Genomic DNA, 21,609 nt, shown 5'->3' with positions numbered 1-21,609 from the left:
GTCAGAAAATGAAGTCTGATTCGAACCGATTTGCCTTCCCCTTACAAGATCAAAATATTTCATTAAATAAAACTTTATTTCGCTAAAACTCTAAAACCAATGAAAATAAGTACCACTTATGTTATATCATTGAAAATGTCTCGATTAGGGCTTATTACTGCAGTTAAGAAAAAGAGCAAATTCAAATTTTTTAGAATTCGGGCTTTTTTGGATGCTTTTGGTCCAGTCAATTACAATGAAAAGGAGAGGTACACAACTAGATGTTACAGCAATCCTAAATCCAAAATTTCAGCATGTTGCGGCTAATCGTTTTTTAGCTGTACGAGATACATACGTACATTTGTACGTACAGACGTCACGCCGAAACTAGTCAAAATGAATTCAGGGATGGTCAAAATAGATATTTCCGTTGAAATCTGAAAACCGAAATATTTCGCACTCGCAATACTTCCTTTACTTAATACAAGAAAGTAGTACAGGTTAAATATGAATAATTTTTCATTCTATTTCCTTCTTAATTCCTTGTTTCTATTTCCTTCTTAACAATTCAGTTTTTTCCTGTTTTTTATTTGACCAAAATAAATTACAAACAAAATATTTATAGAGTAATTTTTTAAAACAGATAAGGTAGGAAATACTTACCCAAAATATATTTACAGATTCTCTCATGAACCGGATAGGAAAGGCACACAAATAAAACAAATTCTTTGTATTACAACTCGAAAATTAAAAAAAAAATAAAGCTACATAGGGAGCAATTAGGTTTTTACGTGTATGTGTATAAAGTACAGAAGTATTGATACTGTTATAATTTTTGTGGTTATTTAAACAACATTGATCTATTTACAAAAAAAAATAAAATAAATAAACAATATATTTAAAATTTGTTTTCCCACTAAGTTTTTGGAGGGAAACTGAAATGATAATTTAATGAAGAAAAAAATCGTTTTCATTTCGTATTACATGTATAATACATATCAATAATGAAAATGAATACAGTATTCAGTTATGAATATGCATTTCTTAATCTTTTTTGTTAACTAATTCTTTACTGCGCAGCTTGTGCACAAGAAAATCATTTTGTCTAGTTTTATTTTAAATTAAATTTTAAATCGAACGGCGTTATAAAATTATGCCTTTTCCTAATCATAATGATGATTACTTTACTAATGCTGATTATTTCAGATGTTTCAAATTATATATATATTTTTTATTTTTAAACTATTATAATATTATGACATCATTGCATGTAAATATTTATCTTTCAAAAATTACATTTTTTTATATGGTCTACTGCCAGCATGAAACATGTTTTAATTTGGTGGTGGGGGAACGCTAGAGAAATAAATATTTTATTTTCACTGCCATGGCCACAGCTGTTTCATGGTCACTAGTATGATATAAAGTGTGCCTTTGTTCGTCACTATGCACTTGTATTTTAACTGCGACGAGGTCAAGTATAATCTTTCTGATTATTTCATACATAAACAATCGTGCCTCTCTGACTATTTTTAGTAATTTAATTTTACCGTATAATAATTTAATTTCGCGTGTTCTTATTACGAAAATTAAATAATTTCTGCCAATACAGTTTTCCTTATTTAAAATTTTTATGAATTCTTTCCCGATTAAAGGAAAAAAAAACAGTAATGAATTGTTTATACATTTAAATTCATTATGAATATTTTTCAATCTTTTATTTTTAATTTATGAAGCTAAGTTGCACAACAAAATAATGCTATAACCAAATTTTTAATATTATATTAACATCAAAATTCCATAAAATAATTTTTCGACTTTTTCAAATTTTGGGTTCTCATGCGTCAGGTTTTTTTAACGGTTAAAATATTCACTAAACTTGATTTGAAATGGGAAATTAGAAAAAATTTTTTTCGGTATTATTAATTTTGGGAGCTTTCCCATCAGTAAAGATGTGGTTATATTACTTTGATGACTTTATTGTTTAACAAAATATGTTATGACCATTTAAAAATTTGAAAATGCGATATTTTTTTCATATTGTGGTATCCTATACTAAAGGGAATGCTTCTGGGTAAAATTAATTTTTAAGATAATAATCCATAAGTAGTGATAATAAATTTAAAAAAATAACATTTTAAAACAAATTAAAAAATGGTAAATTAACACCTTAATTTTAATTAATCTATAAAAATATTTAAATTTTACATTTGAAATGCAAAGATAACTTGCAAAATGGATTTTATTTAAAATAAATTTAAAGAACTACTTATAAATTTAAAAAAACCATATTTTTTTATCACAGATTGGAGTGGGATGGATAAAAACATTTTATAATGGTTTAAAAGCCTATTAATATAGGAAATGTAGACAAAAAACATTCCCATTAACTTATCTTCTAATTATAATTAATAAAAAAAAAAAATAACAATATTTTGGGGAGAAAAATGAATATTAATAAAAATGTTTGATAATTTGTGATCTTGATAAAAAACCTTCCACTTTTGTAAGAATAATTTTTTGCTGAAGTACAAATTTTAAAATATTTATAGGAAAAAGATTTAAAATTTTATTTCGGGCAAAACATCTTCATTTCTTTTTCCCATTTTTGCAAAAAAATAATTCATTCTTTCCCCCTGCAGGTATATTAATGTCTATTAATTTGAAGAAAAACAGTCATCGGGGTCGAGAGTTATACGACCTAATACTGGCTTATATGCATCTGTCTGACAGATATAATTTTTTTGGACCATGGAGCATTAGGATAAAAATTTATTTCACATACTATTTCCAGTTTATTTTTCAATTATTTTTTCATGCCTCCTTAAAGCCGAAAAATTAAAAAAGACCAATTTTCTTATCCAATTTATGTATTTTCTATTTTTAGCTGCAGCTATTATAGCAGGGTGTTTAGCTATGACCAGGAAAGTGAGATGCTAAAAAAACTGTTAAATTTTTAAAATTACCTAATCGTAAAATAATTGTGAATTATAGGAAATTCTTCAAAAAATGTTTTAGTTTTTAGATAGGTTATATTCCATCGATGAAAATTAAATACTTTAGATATTTAAATAAAAATGTTTTACATACGTGGTGAAAGATTTTTAAAACAGATTACATTGTGATATTATTAATTGACAAAATATTTAAAAAAAAATACCTTTACAGAAATAAAACATATATTTAGATTAATTTTTTTATCCCTCCCTCCCGGACCCCCTATTAAGCATGAACACGGTTCCGGGAGATGTCTTCGCCTCTAGCCACCAGATGAGGGAAACCCCTGGCCGGGCTGTGCCGTTCCCGGCCTCCATCACCTAGCAATCGGGACTCGGTCCTTTGTGCTTTACCTCTAACGGGGACACCCCCGAAGGGACGGCCCCACCGAGACCCAGTCTTTTAGCTCAGGGGCTTGAGAGTCCCCGCAATTTTCATCATCACCGCGCACCTTGCAAGCACGGGCGAACAACTGCGAAGTTGTCCCTCGCTTCCCGATATTTCATTAGAAGTATTCGCGACACAAAATCCGTCGCAGTTTCAAAACTTTACATTGTGTGAGAGTCCACCTCACTGCGTAATCGTTCCTACGATGGTCCCTATCTCGAGATTCCCAGTTACGGCAGTACAGCCGCGGCGTTCCTCGTCCCTCCGTGAGCACTATCACGTGCTCAGGCGTGTCTACATCTCAACAATAGGGGCAGAAGGGGTCTTCAGCTCTTCTTCGTCCACACAGGTATGAGCGAAAGACCCCATGGCCGGTCAGGAATTGTGTTAACCAGAATTCCAGTTGGCCAAACTTCCTCTCGACCCACGGCTAAACGTGCGTGATCAAACGACCCATCCCACCTATCTTGCCAAACTCTGCAGACAGTTGGATTTTTAATTTTTGACATATTTTTGTTTACCTTCTTTTTATTTTATTAAATGCAATTTTTAACGAGTTATTGCCAAAACCATTTGCTTTCAGCACGAAGGAAACAGACCTGTTTACATCACATTACTTTTAGCACTGAACAAGGACCTCTGAACCTTAATTATCTCCTATCTCTACTATTTCTAATAGAAATTAACAATTGTGAATAGGTGTCATTACATATCAAATTTCTTTTTTCCATTTTTATACATAAAAAGGGAAACTTATCTTTTTTTTACCTTTTTGCAATGAGGTCTTATTTGTAAAGCGGACAAATGTCCTAAATTGCTGTTGTATAGTAGTAAAAAATAAGTCTTACATGTATTCACTGTTACTGAAGTCAAAATAAAGAAGCCAAAATAAAGCGATGCGGTACAAAATTTGATCGTTCGGGATCTGTTGATGTTACGTTGGCGCTACATGAACACAAATGTAAGTCTAGCGTAGATCACTTTTTTTCTGTTTAGCCTCCGGAAATCACCGTTCAGGTATTATTTCAGAGGATGAATGAGGATGATATGTATGAGTGTTTATGAAGTGTAATCTTGTAGTCTCAGTTCGACCATTCCTGAGATGTGTGGTTAATTGAAACCCAACCACCAAAGAACACCGGTATCCACGATCTAGTATTCAAATCCGTATAAAAGTAACTGCCTTTGCTAGGATTTGAACGGTGGAACTCTTGACTTCCAAATCAGCTGATTTGGGAAGACGCGTTCACCACTACACCAACTCTGTGGGTTAGCGTAGATTTCTATGCACCACATTTCTTGTGATTCTTCGCCACTACCGATAAACTCTCAAATGTGTTTGCATGCGCCCCAATAATTGGATCTCAAAAATTAATCGAATGATTAACAGTTTGATCTGTAAAATTGTAACCGTATCTCTGCCAACAATCAGCTATTATTTTCGCACGTCTAATACACGATATTATAATACTTAGTAACGTGGGTTTCGTTCGATCAGGAACAGCAAATTCAAAACGTTCTTTGTTTTTCTGAAAATTCCTGCCAACAATCAATTCTGACGGTAAGCTCTACCCATATTTTATTTTCTCCTTGATAAAATAAGTTTTGTACTTCCACGTTTAGACAATTCCCTTCTATTATTTACAGAGTTACGTAGTAACATGTTCGATACATTTTCTATACAAAGTTTTTCCTGTCAGTTTTAAAGTACTGCCCATATCAAATTTTTCGAATTTCAGCTTTGAATTCAACGTAAACTTTTATATTGCCTACTTCAAGCGTACAGGATATCAACTACTTCCAATTTCAAACTGCTGTATTGCATACAGATACCGTTTTATTAAACGAGCGGAATTGCAACAAATCGCTTTTAGACAACGCCATTTATCTTCCCTGTCACTTAATGCAATGAAAGAGACATTTCATGATCCTCTACGCAATTTTTTTTTTCTCTTTAGCCTCCGGGAATCACGGTCTGGTATTACTTCAGAGGATGAATGAGGATGATATGTATCTGTACGCAAAACCTGGGGAGTATGCAAAATCCCTTTGGCTTGTGTAAAACCTAACAGCATATTGTTCGCGTGGCACCTCATGGATTAAGTCAGTCGAACTCATGTCGGATGAAAAAAACGAGTTATGACAAGTACACCAAATACACGCAGTACACGGTTGAAGTAATTAATTCCACCAACCAGTATATAGCCAGCGAGACAATATGATGACATAAGATTGGTTTAAATATAATTACTAAAACGAAAGATCACATAAACTTTAGTAATTTATTATTATATATTATTACTTAATGAATAAATAATTAATTTATATTACTATATCAGTAATTCAGAAAATGAAGATTACGAACGTGTCCACTTTGAACCCTCAAATGAAATTAGAACCGTGTAGATTGTTGTATAATTCTTTTAATCGACGCATATTTTTTCATGGTTTTTTCCCAACCAATTGGATTTTAAAATTCGATTGTTCAGATTAAGGGTCTATTCTTGGTAACTGTCCATTTACTATCTTTTTTTTATTCTGTCTATCTATTTAATTATCTTTGTTCCATACTTCAAAAATTTCAATATTTCTTTCTTTCGTTTTCTTAATGTTCATGTTTTTCAACTATACGGAAGGACACACTAAATAATGCATAATTAAAAGAATATTCAATTCTACGTCTATCTTACTAATTTATCTTTTAATTTAAGTTTCTATTTATGGCGTACGTTAAGATAAAACGTTGCGATTGCAATGAATTTATTACTGAATCAATTTTGCATAATTTTGAAAATCAAAATCAGAATAACTGAAAATGACAGGTTTATTCATTTTTTAAATAAAATTTGATGGCAAAATTAAAAAATAAAATGTTCAAAAAAAAAATTCTATACTTTTTCCTGTTTATTAACATTTATTATAAAATAAAGTCGACCAAACGTTTTACATATTTATTGATAAGTAATTATTTAAAAATTATTATTGTTGGAATTAAAATTATTAATTTATAATTATCTTAAAGTATTATTATTTTATTTAAAACTTATTGTAATTATTATTGCTTATAATAATTACAATAATTACAACTTATGCGCAGTGCAGGTGAGGAAGCGATTGATAGATTATACAAACTGGTGTGTAATATTTATGAAAAAGGTGAATTTCCGTCAGACTTCAAAAAAAGTGTTATAGTCATGATACCAAAGAAAGCAGGGGGGCAGATAAATGTGAAGAATACAGAACAATTAGTTTAACTAGTCACGCATCAAAAATCTTAACTAGAATTCTATACAGAAGAATTGAGAGGAGAGTGGAAGAAGTGTTAGGAGAAGACCAATTTGGTTTCAGGAAAAGTATAGTGACAAGGGAAGCAATTTTATGCCTCAGATTAATAGTAAAAGGAAGATTAAAGAAAAACAAACCGACACACTTGGCGTTTATAGTCCTAGAAAAGGCATTCGATAACGTAGACTGGAATAAAATATTCAGCATTTTAACAAAATTAGGGTTCAAATACGGAGATAGAATAACAATTGCTAACATGTACAGGAACCAAACAGCAACAGTAATAATTGAAGAACATAAGAAAGAACCCGTAATAAGAAAGGGAGTCCGACAAGGATGTTCCCTATCCACGTTACTTTTTAATCTTTACATGGAACTAGCAGTTAATGATGTTAAAGAACAATTTAGATTCGGAGTAACAGTACAAGGTGAAAAGATAAAGATGCCACGATTTTCTGATGATATAGTAATTCTAGCCGAGAGTAAAAAGGATTTAGAAGAAACAATGAACGGTATAGATGAAGTCCTACGCAAGAACTATCGCATGAGAATAAACAATTACAAAACAACAGTAATGAAATGTACTAGAAATAACAAAGATGGACCACTGAATGTGAAAATAGGAGGAGAAAAGATTATGGAGGTAGAAGAATTTTGTTATTTGGGAAGTAGAATTACTAAAGATGGACGAAGCAGTCGCGATATAAAATGCCGAATAGCACAAGCGAAACGAGCCTTCAGTAAGAAATATAATTTGTTTACATCAAAAAATAATTTAAATGTCAGGAAAAGATTTTTGAAAGTATATGTATGGAGTGTCGCTTTATATGGAAGTGAAACTTGGACAATCGGAGTATCTGAGAAGAAAAGATTAGAAGCTTTTGAAATGTGGTGCTATAGGAGAATGTTAAAAATCAGATGGGTGAATAAAGTGACAAATGAAGAGGTATTGCGGCAAATAAATGAAGAAAGAAGCATTTGGAAAAATATAGTTAAAAGAAGAGACAGACTTATTGGCCACATACTAAGGCATCCTGGAATAGTCGCTTTAATATTGGAAGGACAGGTAGAAGGAAAAAATTGTGTAGGCAGGCCACGTTTGGAATATGTAAAACAAATTGTTAGGGATGTAGGATGTAGAGGGTATACTGAAATGAAACGATTACTACTAAATAGGGAATCTTGGAGTGCTGCATCAAACCAGTCAAATGACTGAAGACAAAAAAAAAAAAAAAATTATTTGGCTTTCTGCCATTAGAAAGGTCACTAGCACTGAACTCTTATAAAACCTTAAATTTCCTGAATTCTGCTTTCACATTTTTTCTGATTTTTAGACAATCATAGGATTTTATTTCATTCATTTAATGGGTTACCAGTAAATAAAGATTTTGCGTTCTCCAAACAGTTTTCTAGCTACAGCAAGATGTGTGTGTGTGTGTGCGAGCACGTGCGCGCGTGTATGTAAACAGTTGCAATTATTGCTACCGACTTGTCAGGCTGAAATAGCTACAGTTATAGTTCATTGAAAATTTACAACTACCGGTAAATGTACTTTGGAAGAGAATCAGGTCGAACGCTCCTGAGACGTATGCTTAATTGATACCAAAGAACACTGCTTATACCAAAGAACACTGGTATCTTAAGTCTAGCAATCAAATCAATATAAAAACAATTGCCATTACAAGGACTGAACCTTAGAACTCTCAATTCGAAAATCAGCTGATTTTGTGATCATCATCACAAAATTGTGATGATGATCACAAAATCAGCTGATTTAACCACTAGACTATCACGGCGGGTTAAATTATTTTTAGTTATTTTAATTTTTTTAAAAATACTCCTAATAATAATAACAAATTTTTAATAATAATAATAACATATTTTTTTTAAATTTATTTATTTATTGAGTTGTACTACAATAATGATAAAATTTCCACTAAGCTACAATAAACTTTTTGAGGAATTACATAGAAAACTATTTCCATTTAATTTATAGTATAAATAATAATAATAATAATCATTATTTATATTATTATTATTTTAATTTACGGAATTAAAACCTGCAAGAAGTTTTTTTAAATACCTTTTGTATGATATAATTAACACGTAACCGTCAATATGTTCAACAATTGATTACAACATTTATTGTTTAAAGTAATCGTTTGCTAATAGTTTTAGTTTTATGGTAAATTAAATGTAGATATATTTTACTATTTAATTAAATTTTATGACTTTTAAACAACTGTTATGTTACAATTAAATAGCTTTTGTTAACGTTCCACTCAAGTTTTTTACATTGAGTGTAAGTGAACATTATTAAAATTGTTTTAAGAAAAAGAATATGCGATTTTTTTTTTCGCAAAACAGGATATAATAATAAAAATTATATTTTTCGTTTTGTCATGAGGTTTATTTTTTTATCACAAATTTTTTTATGGAAATAATGATAAGGTGAAAATTCTGGATAGTCGAAGCGGAAGAGAGGAGGAAATTAAAATTATTATATAAAAAGACAAGAATCCTATCAGTATGACAGCATACGAAATATGTATAATATTAGTAAGGTAAATGGATGTAGTTTATACTAGAAAGTTCATTTGTAAACTTTTCGTACTTATATCTTATATCAGATAAATACTTACAAATTTGAATTAATACTTTGTTAGTAGTATTAATAGTTACTTTTTTCTTTGTTAGCTATTTTTACGTTGAGCAGGACATTCTGATAAACGGCTTCGAAATTGCGTAACAAATTTAATTAATTTTTTATCAATTATTTAATCTTTTATTAGTATTAATTAATCTTTTGGAAATTTACAAACTGCTTAATTATTTTAGATAATCAGTTATCTTATTTACTATTGTTTATAATATTATTTTTATTTTATTGTATTATTTTATTATCTTATTTTAGATTTCAGTTGTTTTGGTCTTCCTTGATTCAACTAAAAATTTTAACATTTTTTAAACACCTTACGCTTTGCCAGTATTTTTTTTTTATTTTTCATATGTTGATTTTAAGGTTGGCAAAAATTAAAAATTTTTAGTTGATGATTAGTGTTCTTCTCCAAAGATTTTATTAAAGTCATCATCCATTACCGGTTTTTAACTTTCAAAGTATTTAGAAATTTGAAACAAACTTGTTCATCAGTAAGAATTATGATTTTTTTTTTCTTTACAAATATGGCGCTCTATCATTAATTTTTCTGTTTAGCCTCCGGACCACCGTAAGGAATTACTTTAGAGGATGAATTAGGATAAGTATGAATGTAAGTGAAGTCTCCGGTCGGCCATTCCTGAGATGTGAGGTTAACCGAAACCCTACCACCACAAAGAACACCGGTATCCGTGATCTAATATTGAAATCCGTAAAAAAGTAACTGCCTTTAAAAGGATTTGAACCTTACAACTCTCGACTTCGAAATCAGCTGATTTGCGATGACGAGTTAACCACTATATCAACCCGATAGGTCATATATCGATTAAGCCACACGCATTACCTGTGTCTTTATTATTATTTTTTTCTTACAACATTACTAGAACTACGCGAATCCTTCACTAAACTTTACTTACTCGTTAATCGATTTCATGATCTTGACTTTGGAACTTTATCAATCTATTAATTTAGAACGATGTTATAAATCGCTTTCCGTTTTCGACAAAGACGAAAATTACGTTGTTCATAACTTAAGTTATATGACATTTTAATAAGAAATGAAGCTGCGTAAAATAAAATATTTTAACAACTAAATCCGTTGAAAAATAAACAAGAGAATGCATTAAGAGTTTAGCAGTTGTAAGTTAATATACATCAGATAAGAAATAAGGAACCCACCGGATTGGTCTAGTGGTGAACGCGTCTTCCCAAATCAGCTGATTTGAAAGCCGAGAGTTCCAGCGTTCAAGTCCTAGTAAAGCCAGTTATTTTTACGTGGATTTGAATGCTAGATCGTGGATACCGGTGTTCTTTGGTGGTCGGGATTTTCAATTAACCACACATCTCAGGATTGGTCGAACTGAGAATGTACAAGACTACACTTCATTTACACTCATACATATCATCCTCATTCATCCTCTGAAGTATTATCTAAACGGTAGTTACCGGAGGCTAAATAGGAAAAAGAAGAGAAGAGATAAGAAATGAGGAGTGGTTTTATGAACTAAAATATTACATTATGTTTATAAACAACATGAATATCCGATAATTATTCGGAGTGAAGACACGTTCGTTTTGTGTGCTATTTATATAAGCTTATTTCTTAGTCCGTATCTCGCTAACCCATCCCATCGACTCGCTGCTTTGTTAAATAAATATTGTTTTATGCCGCTGTGAAAGTTCATTGGAGCGGGGAAACCATTCTTCGACTCAATATAGCTACCTGTATTTTTATTTAATCTCTTTTTTATGACGCGTATTTTTTTAAAGAGAAATATTTCTTTTATTTTTTAAAGCAAATTTTACGCTAGGATTTTACGTATTAAATATTTTATGTATTACTTAAAAGCAAAACAAATTAATTTGATTTGTCTTGTAAAGTTGGTCATGAGAGAGGGGTTTATTATTTTTTTTTTAACCGGACCGGAAAAACACAACACAGATTATTTTATTATTTAGTTATTCATATTCAGACAGTTTAATAGGATTTTTGGATTCACTCCGTTCAGGAGTGCACACGTAAATCTTTCAGTAGCAAAACGTTTGATTTTGCATTATACCTTATACAAGAATATGATCCATATCCACACGCGGGTGGCTACATGATATTATTATTATGAACATTCATATGGATACTTACGTAGATAAGAAGCAAAAATTATCTTTTTCGTGTTACATTTTTTGTTAAAATTTTCTTTGAATTACATTTTTAGCGAATTACCGTCGCCGGTTTACTGTGGATATTCAATACTCAGGACCATTTTCGTGCCGTCTGATTTTTTACAATTTAGGTTATATTTTTTATTACCTGATATTTGTTAATAAAATATCAGTTAAGTTAGGGCCAGGAATCAAAGCAAATAACTGTAATATCGGAAAAAATATTAATACATGAACATTTGAAAAAAATTACATTTAAAATAGATAATCGTTGAGATTCGTTTGCTTTCTATACAATTTTTTGGATCCTGAAATTGGGGCTAATTCCCAGCAAATTGAATTAATGTGGGGGTCAGCAAAATGGCGGAACAACAAACATAGTGGCAAAGCTCGCCACTATTTAGATTCGAATGTGGCTGTATACATGTGGCGACCGGCGGCCGGTGGTTAACGTATTTTCAACGAGCTACTCGGGACTCTGATCAAATACAAAAGCAGTTTGTAAAATTTCTAACATTTTGTATGATATAAGTAAAGGCCTTTGAAATTTTTAAAAAACATCATTATTCCTTCTGAAAACAGGTGCCTCCGTTTAATCATATAATTTGGAATAGCTAATTTTAGAAATATTTGTGTTGTCTGTGATAAACAGAATATAATTCAACTGTAACAAAAAAAAAAAAAAATCATAAATAGCGCGACATTGTATTCGCATAACCAACAGCATGGCGTTTGCATTTTCTCCAAAAACGTGTAGCACGTTCGAGATGCGGTATACGTCGGTGTAACCTGTTAAAATTATTAAGTCAAAAGATACAAAAGTATATTGTAAGCCGAATGTCGAAACAGCAGTAGGTTTTAGCGGTATTTCTCTTGGAAAAATTACCGTTTTCTGGTAGCGATTGAAGGTAGAACATACGGCATTCTTATGTCTATACTTATAAAGCTAATAGTACCCGCTACTAGTATTATTTTCGAAAAATATGGAAGGCATACAACAGTAGGAATGAAGTATAATCATTAGACAGTAAACAAATCCCAAAATTTCTAAACTAGGATTTGAACCTGACAATCTTCGACTTCGAAAATCAGCTGTTAGAGAACTGATTTGCGACGAAAAATATACTACCCTTAGTCAAATTTTGATTATTAGAATACATTTTTACGTCGGGCATTATTCCATTATTTTACAAAAACTGAATAGCCTTCTCTTTGCTGTTGATTATTCTAAGAATATTTTTTTAATTATATTCCACAATGAGCCATATTATATAATACTGTTCTTCTAATTAAGCGTATGTTTTTATAAATTGTAATAATCATACGTGTTTTTACTTTTAAATAATTAGTCCCATTTAATTATTTACAAGTACAAACATTTATCGGTAACCGACAAGTACAGAATTTTTGTTCTTAGCGTTATTCTTTAACACCGTTCGGGTTCTTATGATAAATATTATTATAGAAAATGGAGGAGACAGACCTGCTCCCCTAATAATACCATTTTATAAATTTTTATGGCTTTCTTCTGCTTCATTAATTTCATCAAATAAAAGCTTTTATTTTTATTTAGAAACATAAACTCATTTAATAATATTACTCATAAAATTTCCCGGCGAATAATGTCACAAAGAGAGTATCGACTTTTTGTGCAAACCTTTACTTTTTACTGTCCAAACCATCACCTAAACCAAAACAAGAAATAAATATGTGCGTATGTATGTCGCATTACTTTTGTTCTTGTATCTCAGGGTTGACCCAACTGATTTTCTTTAAATTTTTTTCGAATATTTTTGTATATTCCAATATACAAAAATATTTGATCATATTAATTTAAAAAAAAATTTCTTAAGGTGATTTTAGAGAAAGTTTTATTAATTTAAATTTGTTACCTACAATTTATATATAGATATTTAAAAAAGGTTTTTCAAAAAAAAACCTCCATCTCTTAAAATATTATATAATATTTTTTTTTGTTCTTTTACACTATATCCCTTACGGTTAAATATTAAAAAAAAAAAAGATTAATTGATAAATAGAGCTATCATGAAATGTCTACATTTTTTTAAAAATATAGACACCTGGACCTAAAATATTGAAAAGTTTTTTCGTAAGTTTTCTTTTTCTTAATTTTAGCTTTTAGAGAAGGATGTGTTATATTTTGAAAAAAAACTTTCATTAAACATATTTATTAAGTTTAACTTATAAATGATTATTTTTAGAAAAATAATTATTAAAATTCATTCCATAGATGGTGAAGTTGTTTTCATCAGCTGTTATATGTTGAAGTGCTTTTGTAACAATATCTCAATTTGTTTTTCAGTTTTCTTCTTTTAAGTGCATTCAGTGACATTATTAGAATTTGGAAATTTAAAACAACGCTGTAAATATTTCTCTTTGGTTTAAGGTAGTAAACATTAATATTTATTTTTATTTTTCAATTTTTGTTTGTCAATTAGTCGTAGGCGAGACTACATAAGCTAGCAACCGCAGCGTTGTTACGGAACAGATTCAGGGTGTTTCAAATAGTAACCGTTCAGCAAATAGTACCGGCGAAACGGTAAATATAAAAAACTCGCAGGTAAACATAAAGCATGAACCATTCGTTGTTTAAAAAGAGAACCGCGGAAGTCATTGCGAAGAAAGATGATAAGAGATTAGACCATAGAAAATATGAGTGGTTCCTTGGCAAGTAGCAGTGATTCTGATATTACAGAATCCGTTACGGTCAATCCTCAATTTGATCATCAACCCGTTGAGGAGACCACCAGTGCTGTTCCACTAAAGGAAGAACCACCCCCAATAGTATTATTATGGTATTTCGGATATTACGAAGCTATATGAGTTGTTGTAATCGGTGGTGAACAAGAATGAATACAATGTAAGAACAATAAAAAATAAACAACTTCGACTTCTGTCGAAGGATATCGAGAGCTACAAGAAATTAAGTAAAATAAGTCGTGTTCGCTAAATAATCTAATAGGACATATACAAGACGGTCCCTAATAGGTCTTCGCAACACGTGATGAGAGGAGGTGTCTTAAAGAATCTTCATCATTTGATCCCAATTACAGTTATACAGGAGGAGGTTGAAAGTCGGGGACACAAAGTTCGGAGCATCGTAAACGCTCGCCACCGAGTAACAAAGCAGCCTAGGGCCAGTTTTTTAGTGAGCCTGGAACCTAAGTATAATAGGAGGAATGTGTTGAGAATAGAGTACGTAAATAACTGTTGTGTTAGATTGGAACCTCAAACAGAACTCCAGGATTGTTACAATTTATGAGGTCTCAGCAATACGGTCACACAAAAATAATTGCATGAGACCATACCGCTGTGTGAAGTTTGAAAGTCGTTTTATTAATAAACTATTTGAACGTTAGAGGATTTTCTGTATACACAACCAACCTTCCTGATATCAGGGCACATGGTGGGACTGCGATTATGGTAAGAAATGAGCTACGGCACAGCCAGCTCCCTCCATTCAGCACCGCCGACATTCAGGCAATCTCGATTGAGATCTTTGACTGGTTAGGACCTCTCAAAGCAACAGCAATGAACGGTCTCCCGCGCAAAGCGGTAACCAGTAATAGTTTTGTGATTATCTTAGCTTACTTGAGTGCCGATTCATTGCGGGAGGTGACGAACGCGAAGAATGTATTCTGGAGATCAAGGTTTACAACTACACGTTGAAGGTTCGTAAAGGTAACTATCGAAAGGATGTGACTACACGTTATTTCTGGGTTTTAACCGACCTATTTGCCTTCAAATTCAACGAAGATTCCTGAATTTCTTGATTTTTATGTTAGTTCAGGAGTATTGCCTTTTTAAACTGATGTGGAAAACAACTACACGATTTCACGTCTGATCACACGCCTACACTACTGACAATTAGTGCAATGATTATGAGAAAAAACTGATCACTGTTCCATCACAGATATAAAACCAACCGACTGAGAGTCGTATCGTAGTTGAATTGAGGAGAAGCTACCTGCCAATTTAGCGGTGAAATGCACTAATGATGTGGATGTAGCTACAAGGGACTTAACTGCTGTCATGCAGGAGGTGGCATAGCGGTCTACTTTGTTGGAGGTAAACGAAATAAGACAAGACGCGAATTCTCACAGGGAGATTACGAACTTAGAATAAAGTGAAAGTTAGAAGGAGGTGGCAACGGTTCGGGAGGCCTGAGGACATTGTGGCAATGGACAGGACGGCCCGCTGATTGATGGTACTAATAAATATGCACAGAAATGAATCGTTTAAAGTATATGTTGAAAGTCTGTCTGCCGTGAAAAGAGATGATCATTCTTTGTTATAAGGAGACGAAGAAATTCAAGCGTCCACCAACCTTATTACCGCCGTTAAAGACAGCTAATACGTGGCCGTGTAACGACAGCCAAAAAACAATGATTTTCGCTAAGCACTCAGAGAAGGTGTTCCAGCTGCACGACATGCAAAAGAAAATATCAAGGAGGAATTAGTGACTTCTTAAATAGCCCGATTCATTTACTCTCCCTTTGAGACTCTTCCCGAAGATGGAAATAACGTAAGAAGTGAAGAGGATTGAGAACATACGAAAGGCTCTAGGATTTGATTATATTACGCATAAGATGATATCTTCACTACCGTTTAAAGCTATTTCTTACATACAGGAACTATTTAATGCAATCCTTAGGGCAACGCACTGTCCATCAGAATGGAAAATAACGCTAACGATATTCTTGAAACACGGCAAAACTTCACAGGAAGTATCTTCGTATAAGCCTATAAGCCTACAACTGATTTTATTCAAATGTTTGGCAAACTGTTCCTGCGCAGATTATGGCCAGTGTTAGAAATTGAAGGAGTGATATCCGGCCATCAATTCGGCTTTAGAGGTGGTAATACAACGGTGGAACAAGCCCATAGAATTATTACTACTGTTATCATCAGATATCTAGTAGAGAAAAAGCATAGTTTGACGCCTTTTTTGGACGTAGATCATTTGTCAAAGTTAGGTTACCTTGTCTTCTTTTCAAATTAAAAACGTGCCTCCCACAATCTTATTATTTAAAGCCTACACAACTATCTGGATGGTCGCTTCTCACGAGTTAATTACAATCCAGTGATGTCTCAGTTTTTCGGCAATAACTCAGAAGTTCTACAGGACTCAATCCTGGGACCGGTTCACAACTAGTAACATCAGTGTGAAGATGGACGGTTCTACGATAAAATACTAAGGAATACAAAACAAGCGCCATGGTTCGCGAGGAGTACTGGAATCCACGATTACATAGGCATTGCATAAGCAAGAGAAGAAGTTCAACTCGTAATTTAGAGGTATGTGCCCAGGTTGGAGAAGTATGTTAATCATCTAACTTTGAATTTACTTGACAACATTGAGGACGATAGGAGACTGAAAAGATTCCAGTGCTTGATCTGGTTGATAGACCGTTATGATGAGCCGGTTTGTTAGAGATAACACTACGTATAATTATTATTTTTTTAAGTTAATGTTTCATTTATTGTTCTATTTAAAGTTAATGTTTCATTTATTGCTCTATTTAAAGTTAATGTTTTATTTATTTTGTTTCATTACCCGACTCGATTAATGGTAAAAGACTTTTAACTATATTCAAAAGGCACTAACAAATATTATGTTATTTCGTAGTTACTAGTATTTATTCATAGTATTTATCATATTAATTGTTTTTGTACTTGAGGATAATCATAGGATGATCATACTTCAAGTGATAGTCTTACCTTAAAAGCTATTACTATTACTTACCGCAATGGTTCCCAAATTTTTCCAAATCGCGGCTCCCTACCTATGTAAAAGTATAACTACTAAAGTAAGAGATAAAAATAAATAAAATTCGTGTATCTTAATTACTTTTTTACTTTATTAGCATAAAATTAATAATTATAAATGTCTTTGTTCAATTAATTATGTAGCTTTTACAATATTTCGCGGCGCCTCTGTGAAGAGGCCGCGGCGACCCAGAGAGCCGCGGCGCACAATTGGGAATTCTGATTAGTGTTTTATCTTAGTTCTTAGTTTGTCCTGCGTTTCTGACTTACTTTTAGTTTTTAATTTTAGTCTGCAACCAATTTTAATCAGCTTCAGTACAGAAGTTGATAGCAAATAAAGGAATTCAGCAAAAAAAAATTCATTCCCCACCTTTAAAACTATATCTTTTGTTTTCTTTGTTTGGCTCTCTTTTAATTTTTATTATTAATAGCCGGGAAAGTAATGCAATAGTTTCCCATATTTTTTTAAATGAAAAATCCCTTTAGTATCTATTTTCTAATAATAAAACTTCTGTACGAACGTATGTATCTCGCATAACTCAAAAACGATTATCCGTAGGATGTTGAAACTTTGGATTTTGGACTGTTATAACATCTAGTTGTGCACCTCTCCTCTTTTGATTGCAATCAACTGGACCAAAATTGTCAAAAAAGCACAAAATCCCCAAAAATTAGGATTTTGAAAATTTTTTTAACAGTAGTAATAAGCTCTCATTGAAAGCTTTTCAACTATATTATCATAAGTAGTACTTATTTTCATTGTTTCTAGAGTTATATCCAAATAAAATTTTTATTAATTAAATATTTGGATTTTACAAGGGTAAGACATGTCGGTTCAAATCCGACTTTTTTGTTTACTTTAAATATATTTATTTATCAAAATTAACCTCTGATTGTAAAAAAAAAAATACAATGTATAATAACTCAATAACAATATAAAAAAATATGAAAAAAATCAGAAGTTATTATCGAAATAAAGTACCTTTCATTTTAATTCAAAAATGTTTACCGAGGTAATAATTATTAAGTTAATACATATAAATGAAAAGAAAAAAAAATATATATATGTATATGAAGTCCGCTTTGAATTGATGTGTGCATGGTTACGGATCCCCAACACATTCTCACTTACTCCATAACTATTTACACCACATGAAACAGAATTAACATATTAACTAATATAAAATTTTGATACGGACACCACAAAAATTGTGATGCAATATGGTGTCCACCATAATGAAATTGTGTTACTGTCCGCTTTATTAAAGAATTGGAGGATCGTATCTCACTTTCAAATGAAATAAGTTTAAATTAAGTGCAGAAAAGATATGTGTATATGTAATTTAATAGGCGTACAAGGAACACGTGGTGTCCACATCAATTTTAAAAATTTTTAAATGCTATTATTGTTATAAATAGATATTATAACAGTTTGGGTAATACAACTTTTGTGTGTGTAAGATTTATATTTAGGTATTAAATAAATGTATTATATACTTTACTAAATGTATTTTCTCTTTTATCTGTTTCATGAATTATTTAATCTGTCAACGGATAGTTTCATGGATAATTTTATGTCAAGTTTCAGCCAAAGTATGGCAAACATGCAACAAAACTTAAAAAATACTTTGTAAGTAAATATTACTCTGTTAATTATTCACATAATATTTATGCTTAATTCATATTTATAAAAAAGTAGAAAGTTTAACCAAAACATTATTAAGCCATACAAAATCGATCCAAAAAATGCATCAAGAAATTCAGTATTCTCATTAAATAATTTGTTGATAAATATTACATTTTTTATTGAAATATTCAGTTAGAAAAAATAATTTCTACCAAATCTGCGAATAATCAGTAATAATAGATTAATAGATGTATGTATCAAAAAGTTATCCAGTTCCCATAAAAAAATTAGAGAAATCATATTTAGTTGTGTTTTTTATTTTAATATAACATATTATTTTTACTGTTTTATGAAGAATGAAAGATGACAATTTTTTTTTGTCCAGTCATTTGACTGGTTTGATGCAGCTCTCCAAGATTCTAACGCTAGTCGTTTCATTTCGGTATACTACTACATTCTACATCCCTAACAATTTGTTTTATATATTCCAAACGTTGCCTGCCTGCACAATTTTTTCCTTCTATCTGTCCCTCCAGTATTAAAGGGATTATTCCAGGATGCCTTATTAGGTTTCCTATAAGTCTGTCTCTTCTTTTAATTATATTTTTTCAAATGCTTCTTTCTGCATCGATTTGCCGCAAAACCTCTTCATTTGTCATTTTATTCACCCATCTGATTTTTAATACTCTTCTATAGCCCCACGTTTCAGAAGCTTCTAATCTTTTCTTCTCAGGTACTCCGGTCGTCTAAGTTTCACTTCCATATAAAGCTACGCTCCAAACATATACTTTGAAAATCCTTTCCTGACGTTTAAATTAATTTTTGATGTAAACAAATTATATTTCTGATTGATGGCTTGTTTCGCCTGTGCTATTCGGCATTTTATATCCCTCCTGCTTCGTCCATCTTTAGTAATACTACTTCCCAAATAACAAAATGCTTCTACCTCCATAATCTTTTCTCTTACTACTTTTACATTCAGCGGTCAATCTTCGTTATTTCTACTACATTTCACTACTTTCATTTTGTTCTTGTTTATTTTCATGCGGTAGTTCTTGCGTAGGACTTCATCCATGCCGTTCATTGTTCCTTTTACATCCTTTTTACTCTCAGCTAGAATTCCTAAATCATCAGCAAATCGTGGCATATTTATCTCTTCACCTGGTACGTTACTCCAGCTCTAAATTGTTCTTTATTATCATTAACTGTTAGTTCTATGCAAAGATTAAGATGTAACGGGGATAGAGAAAATCCTTCTCGGACTCCCTCTCTTATTACGGCTTCTTTCTTATGTTCTTAAGTTATTACTGTTGCTGATTGGTTCCTGTAAATGTTAGCAATCGTTCTTCTCTCTCTGTAGTTGAACATAATTTGTTAAAATGGTGAACAATTTATTCCAGTCTACGTTATCGGATGAGGGAGATGAACATTCGTATGAGTGGAGAGAATTGTATAAAAAAACCTTTTTAAAGGATTGACCTGATTGGTGAACTGCATATTAAAATATACAGATTAAGTCAATTTCGTAATTTTAAATATCCCATAGTATGGACGAGTGTATTCATTTATTAAATTTCCCAAAAAATTATGTGATGGTAAGTAACTGTACTTCTTTGTTTATTCTTTATCCTGTTAAGCCGGTATTGCTTTAGAGGATGATATGTATGACTGTAAATGAAGTGTAGGCTTGTACAGTCTCAGTTCGACCATTCCTGAGATGTGTAGTTAATTGAAACCCAACCACCAAAGAACACGATCTAGTATTCAAATCCGTATAAAAGTAACTGCCTTTATTAGGACTTGAACCATGGAATTCTCGACTTCTAAATCAGCTGATTTGGGAAGACGCGTTCACCATTAGACCAACCCGGTTGGTTAATAAGTAACTGTACCAGATAAATTTATTTCACAATCTTAACATCGACACAAAACATTTAATAATTAAAAAATAAATAAATAAATAAATAATACTGTATAAATATTAAATGAGGAATAATTCATTACTTTTATATTTTATGAATAGTTAAATGTAATTAGAATGGCTTATAGATTTGAATTGAATTCCATGTTATACATTAATAAAGTATCTGAACTGGTAATATAATAGTTTCTCTTACTATAATGTAAAACTATTTAAATAATATGTTATAAGTTAAATGTAATTAACATTATTAAATTAATTTGTTTTTTTAAATCTAACATGCTTATACATTATCAAATGAATTATTACATAAAACTCATAAATAGAATGGCGTACAAAATTATCCAACATGTGGTTTTATTAAAAAATAAATTTGTTTTGAATCGCAATACAGAAAAGTAAAATGCAGTGCATATTTACTATATATCTGTAAATTATGTTCTGATTATCACATGTTCAATATGACTGCCATCACGTCTAGCAACTTCTTCTACACGAACTCCTGTGCTGTTAATAACTCGACACACATCCTCGGTTATCTCGTTGCACGCCTCAATGATCAGTACTCGCAGTTTTATCACAGTACGAGGATATTTAGGGAAAATCTTTTCCTTTAGAAATCCCCAAAGAAAATAATCACACGGATTCAAATAGGGACTGTTTTTGGAAGCCAGTTCTGTCAACAAGAAAAACGATTAGGAAATCTGTTTGAAGTGACATTTTCGTTAATGGTTTCATGCAGAAAGTCCAAAACAACATTAGCTCTGTTGTGCGTGTCTGTCACACACACACACACACACACACACA

The 21,609-nt window shown here is 31.5% G+C and overlaps 1 protein-coding gene across 7 annotated transcripts in view; it reads left to right on the top strand.

Moving 5' to 3' along the window:
* Positions 1-21,609, top strand: part of LOC142332570 (uncharacterized) — a 61,762-nt gene that overhangs the window by 12,931 nt on the left and 27,222 nt on the right. For 4 of the 7 annotated variants that reach the window (XM_075379062.1, XM_075379061.1, XM_075379060.1 and 1 more), the window contains exon 2: positions 18,813-18,884. The exons of the other annotated variants lie outside the window; for them this stretch is intronic. In XM_075379062.1, the coding sequence (XP_075235177.1) occupies positions 18,813-18,884 (72 nt within the window). The remainder of the gene's footprint in view (positions 1-18,812; positions 18,885-21,609) is intronic. 7 annotated transcript variants of the gene reach the window in all.

This window comes from Lycorma delicatula, chromosome 11 (assembly GCF_047948215.1).
Source record: "Lycorma delicatula isolate Av1 chromosome 11, ASM4794821v1, whole genome shotgun sequence".
In the NCBI taxonomy this organism is placed as follows: Eukaryota; Metazoa; Arthropoda; class Insecta; order Hemiptera; family Fulgoridae; genus Lycorma; species Lycorma delicatula.
The sequence above is the reverse complement of the archived record's forward strand: the minus strand, read 5'-3'. Positions and strand labels throughout refer to the sequence as shown.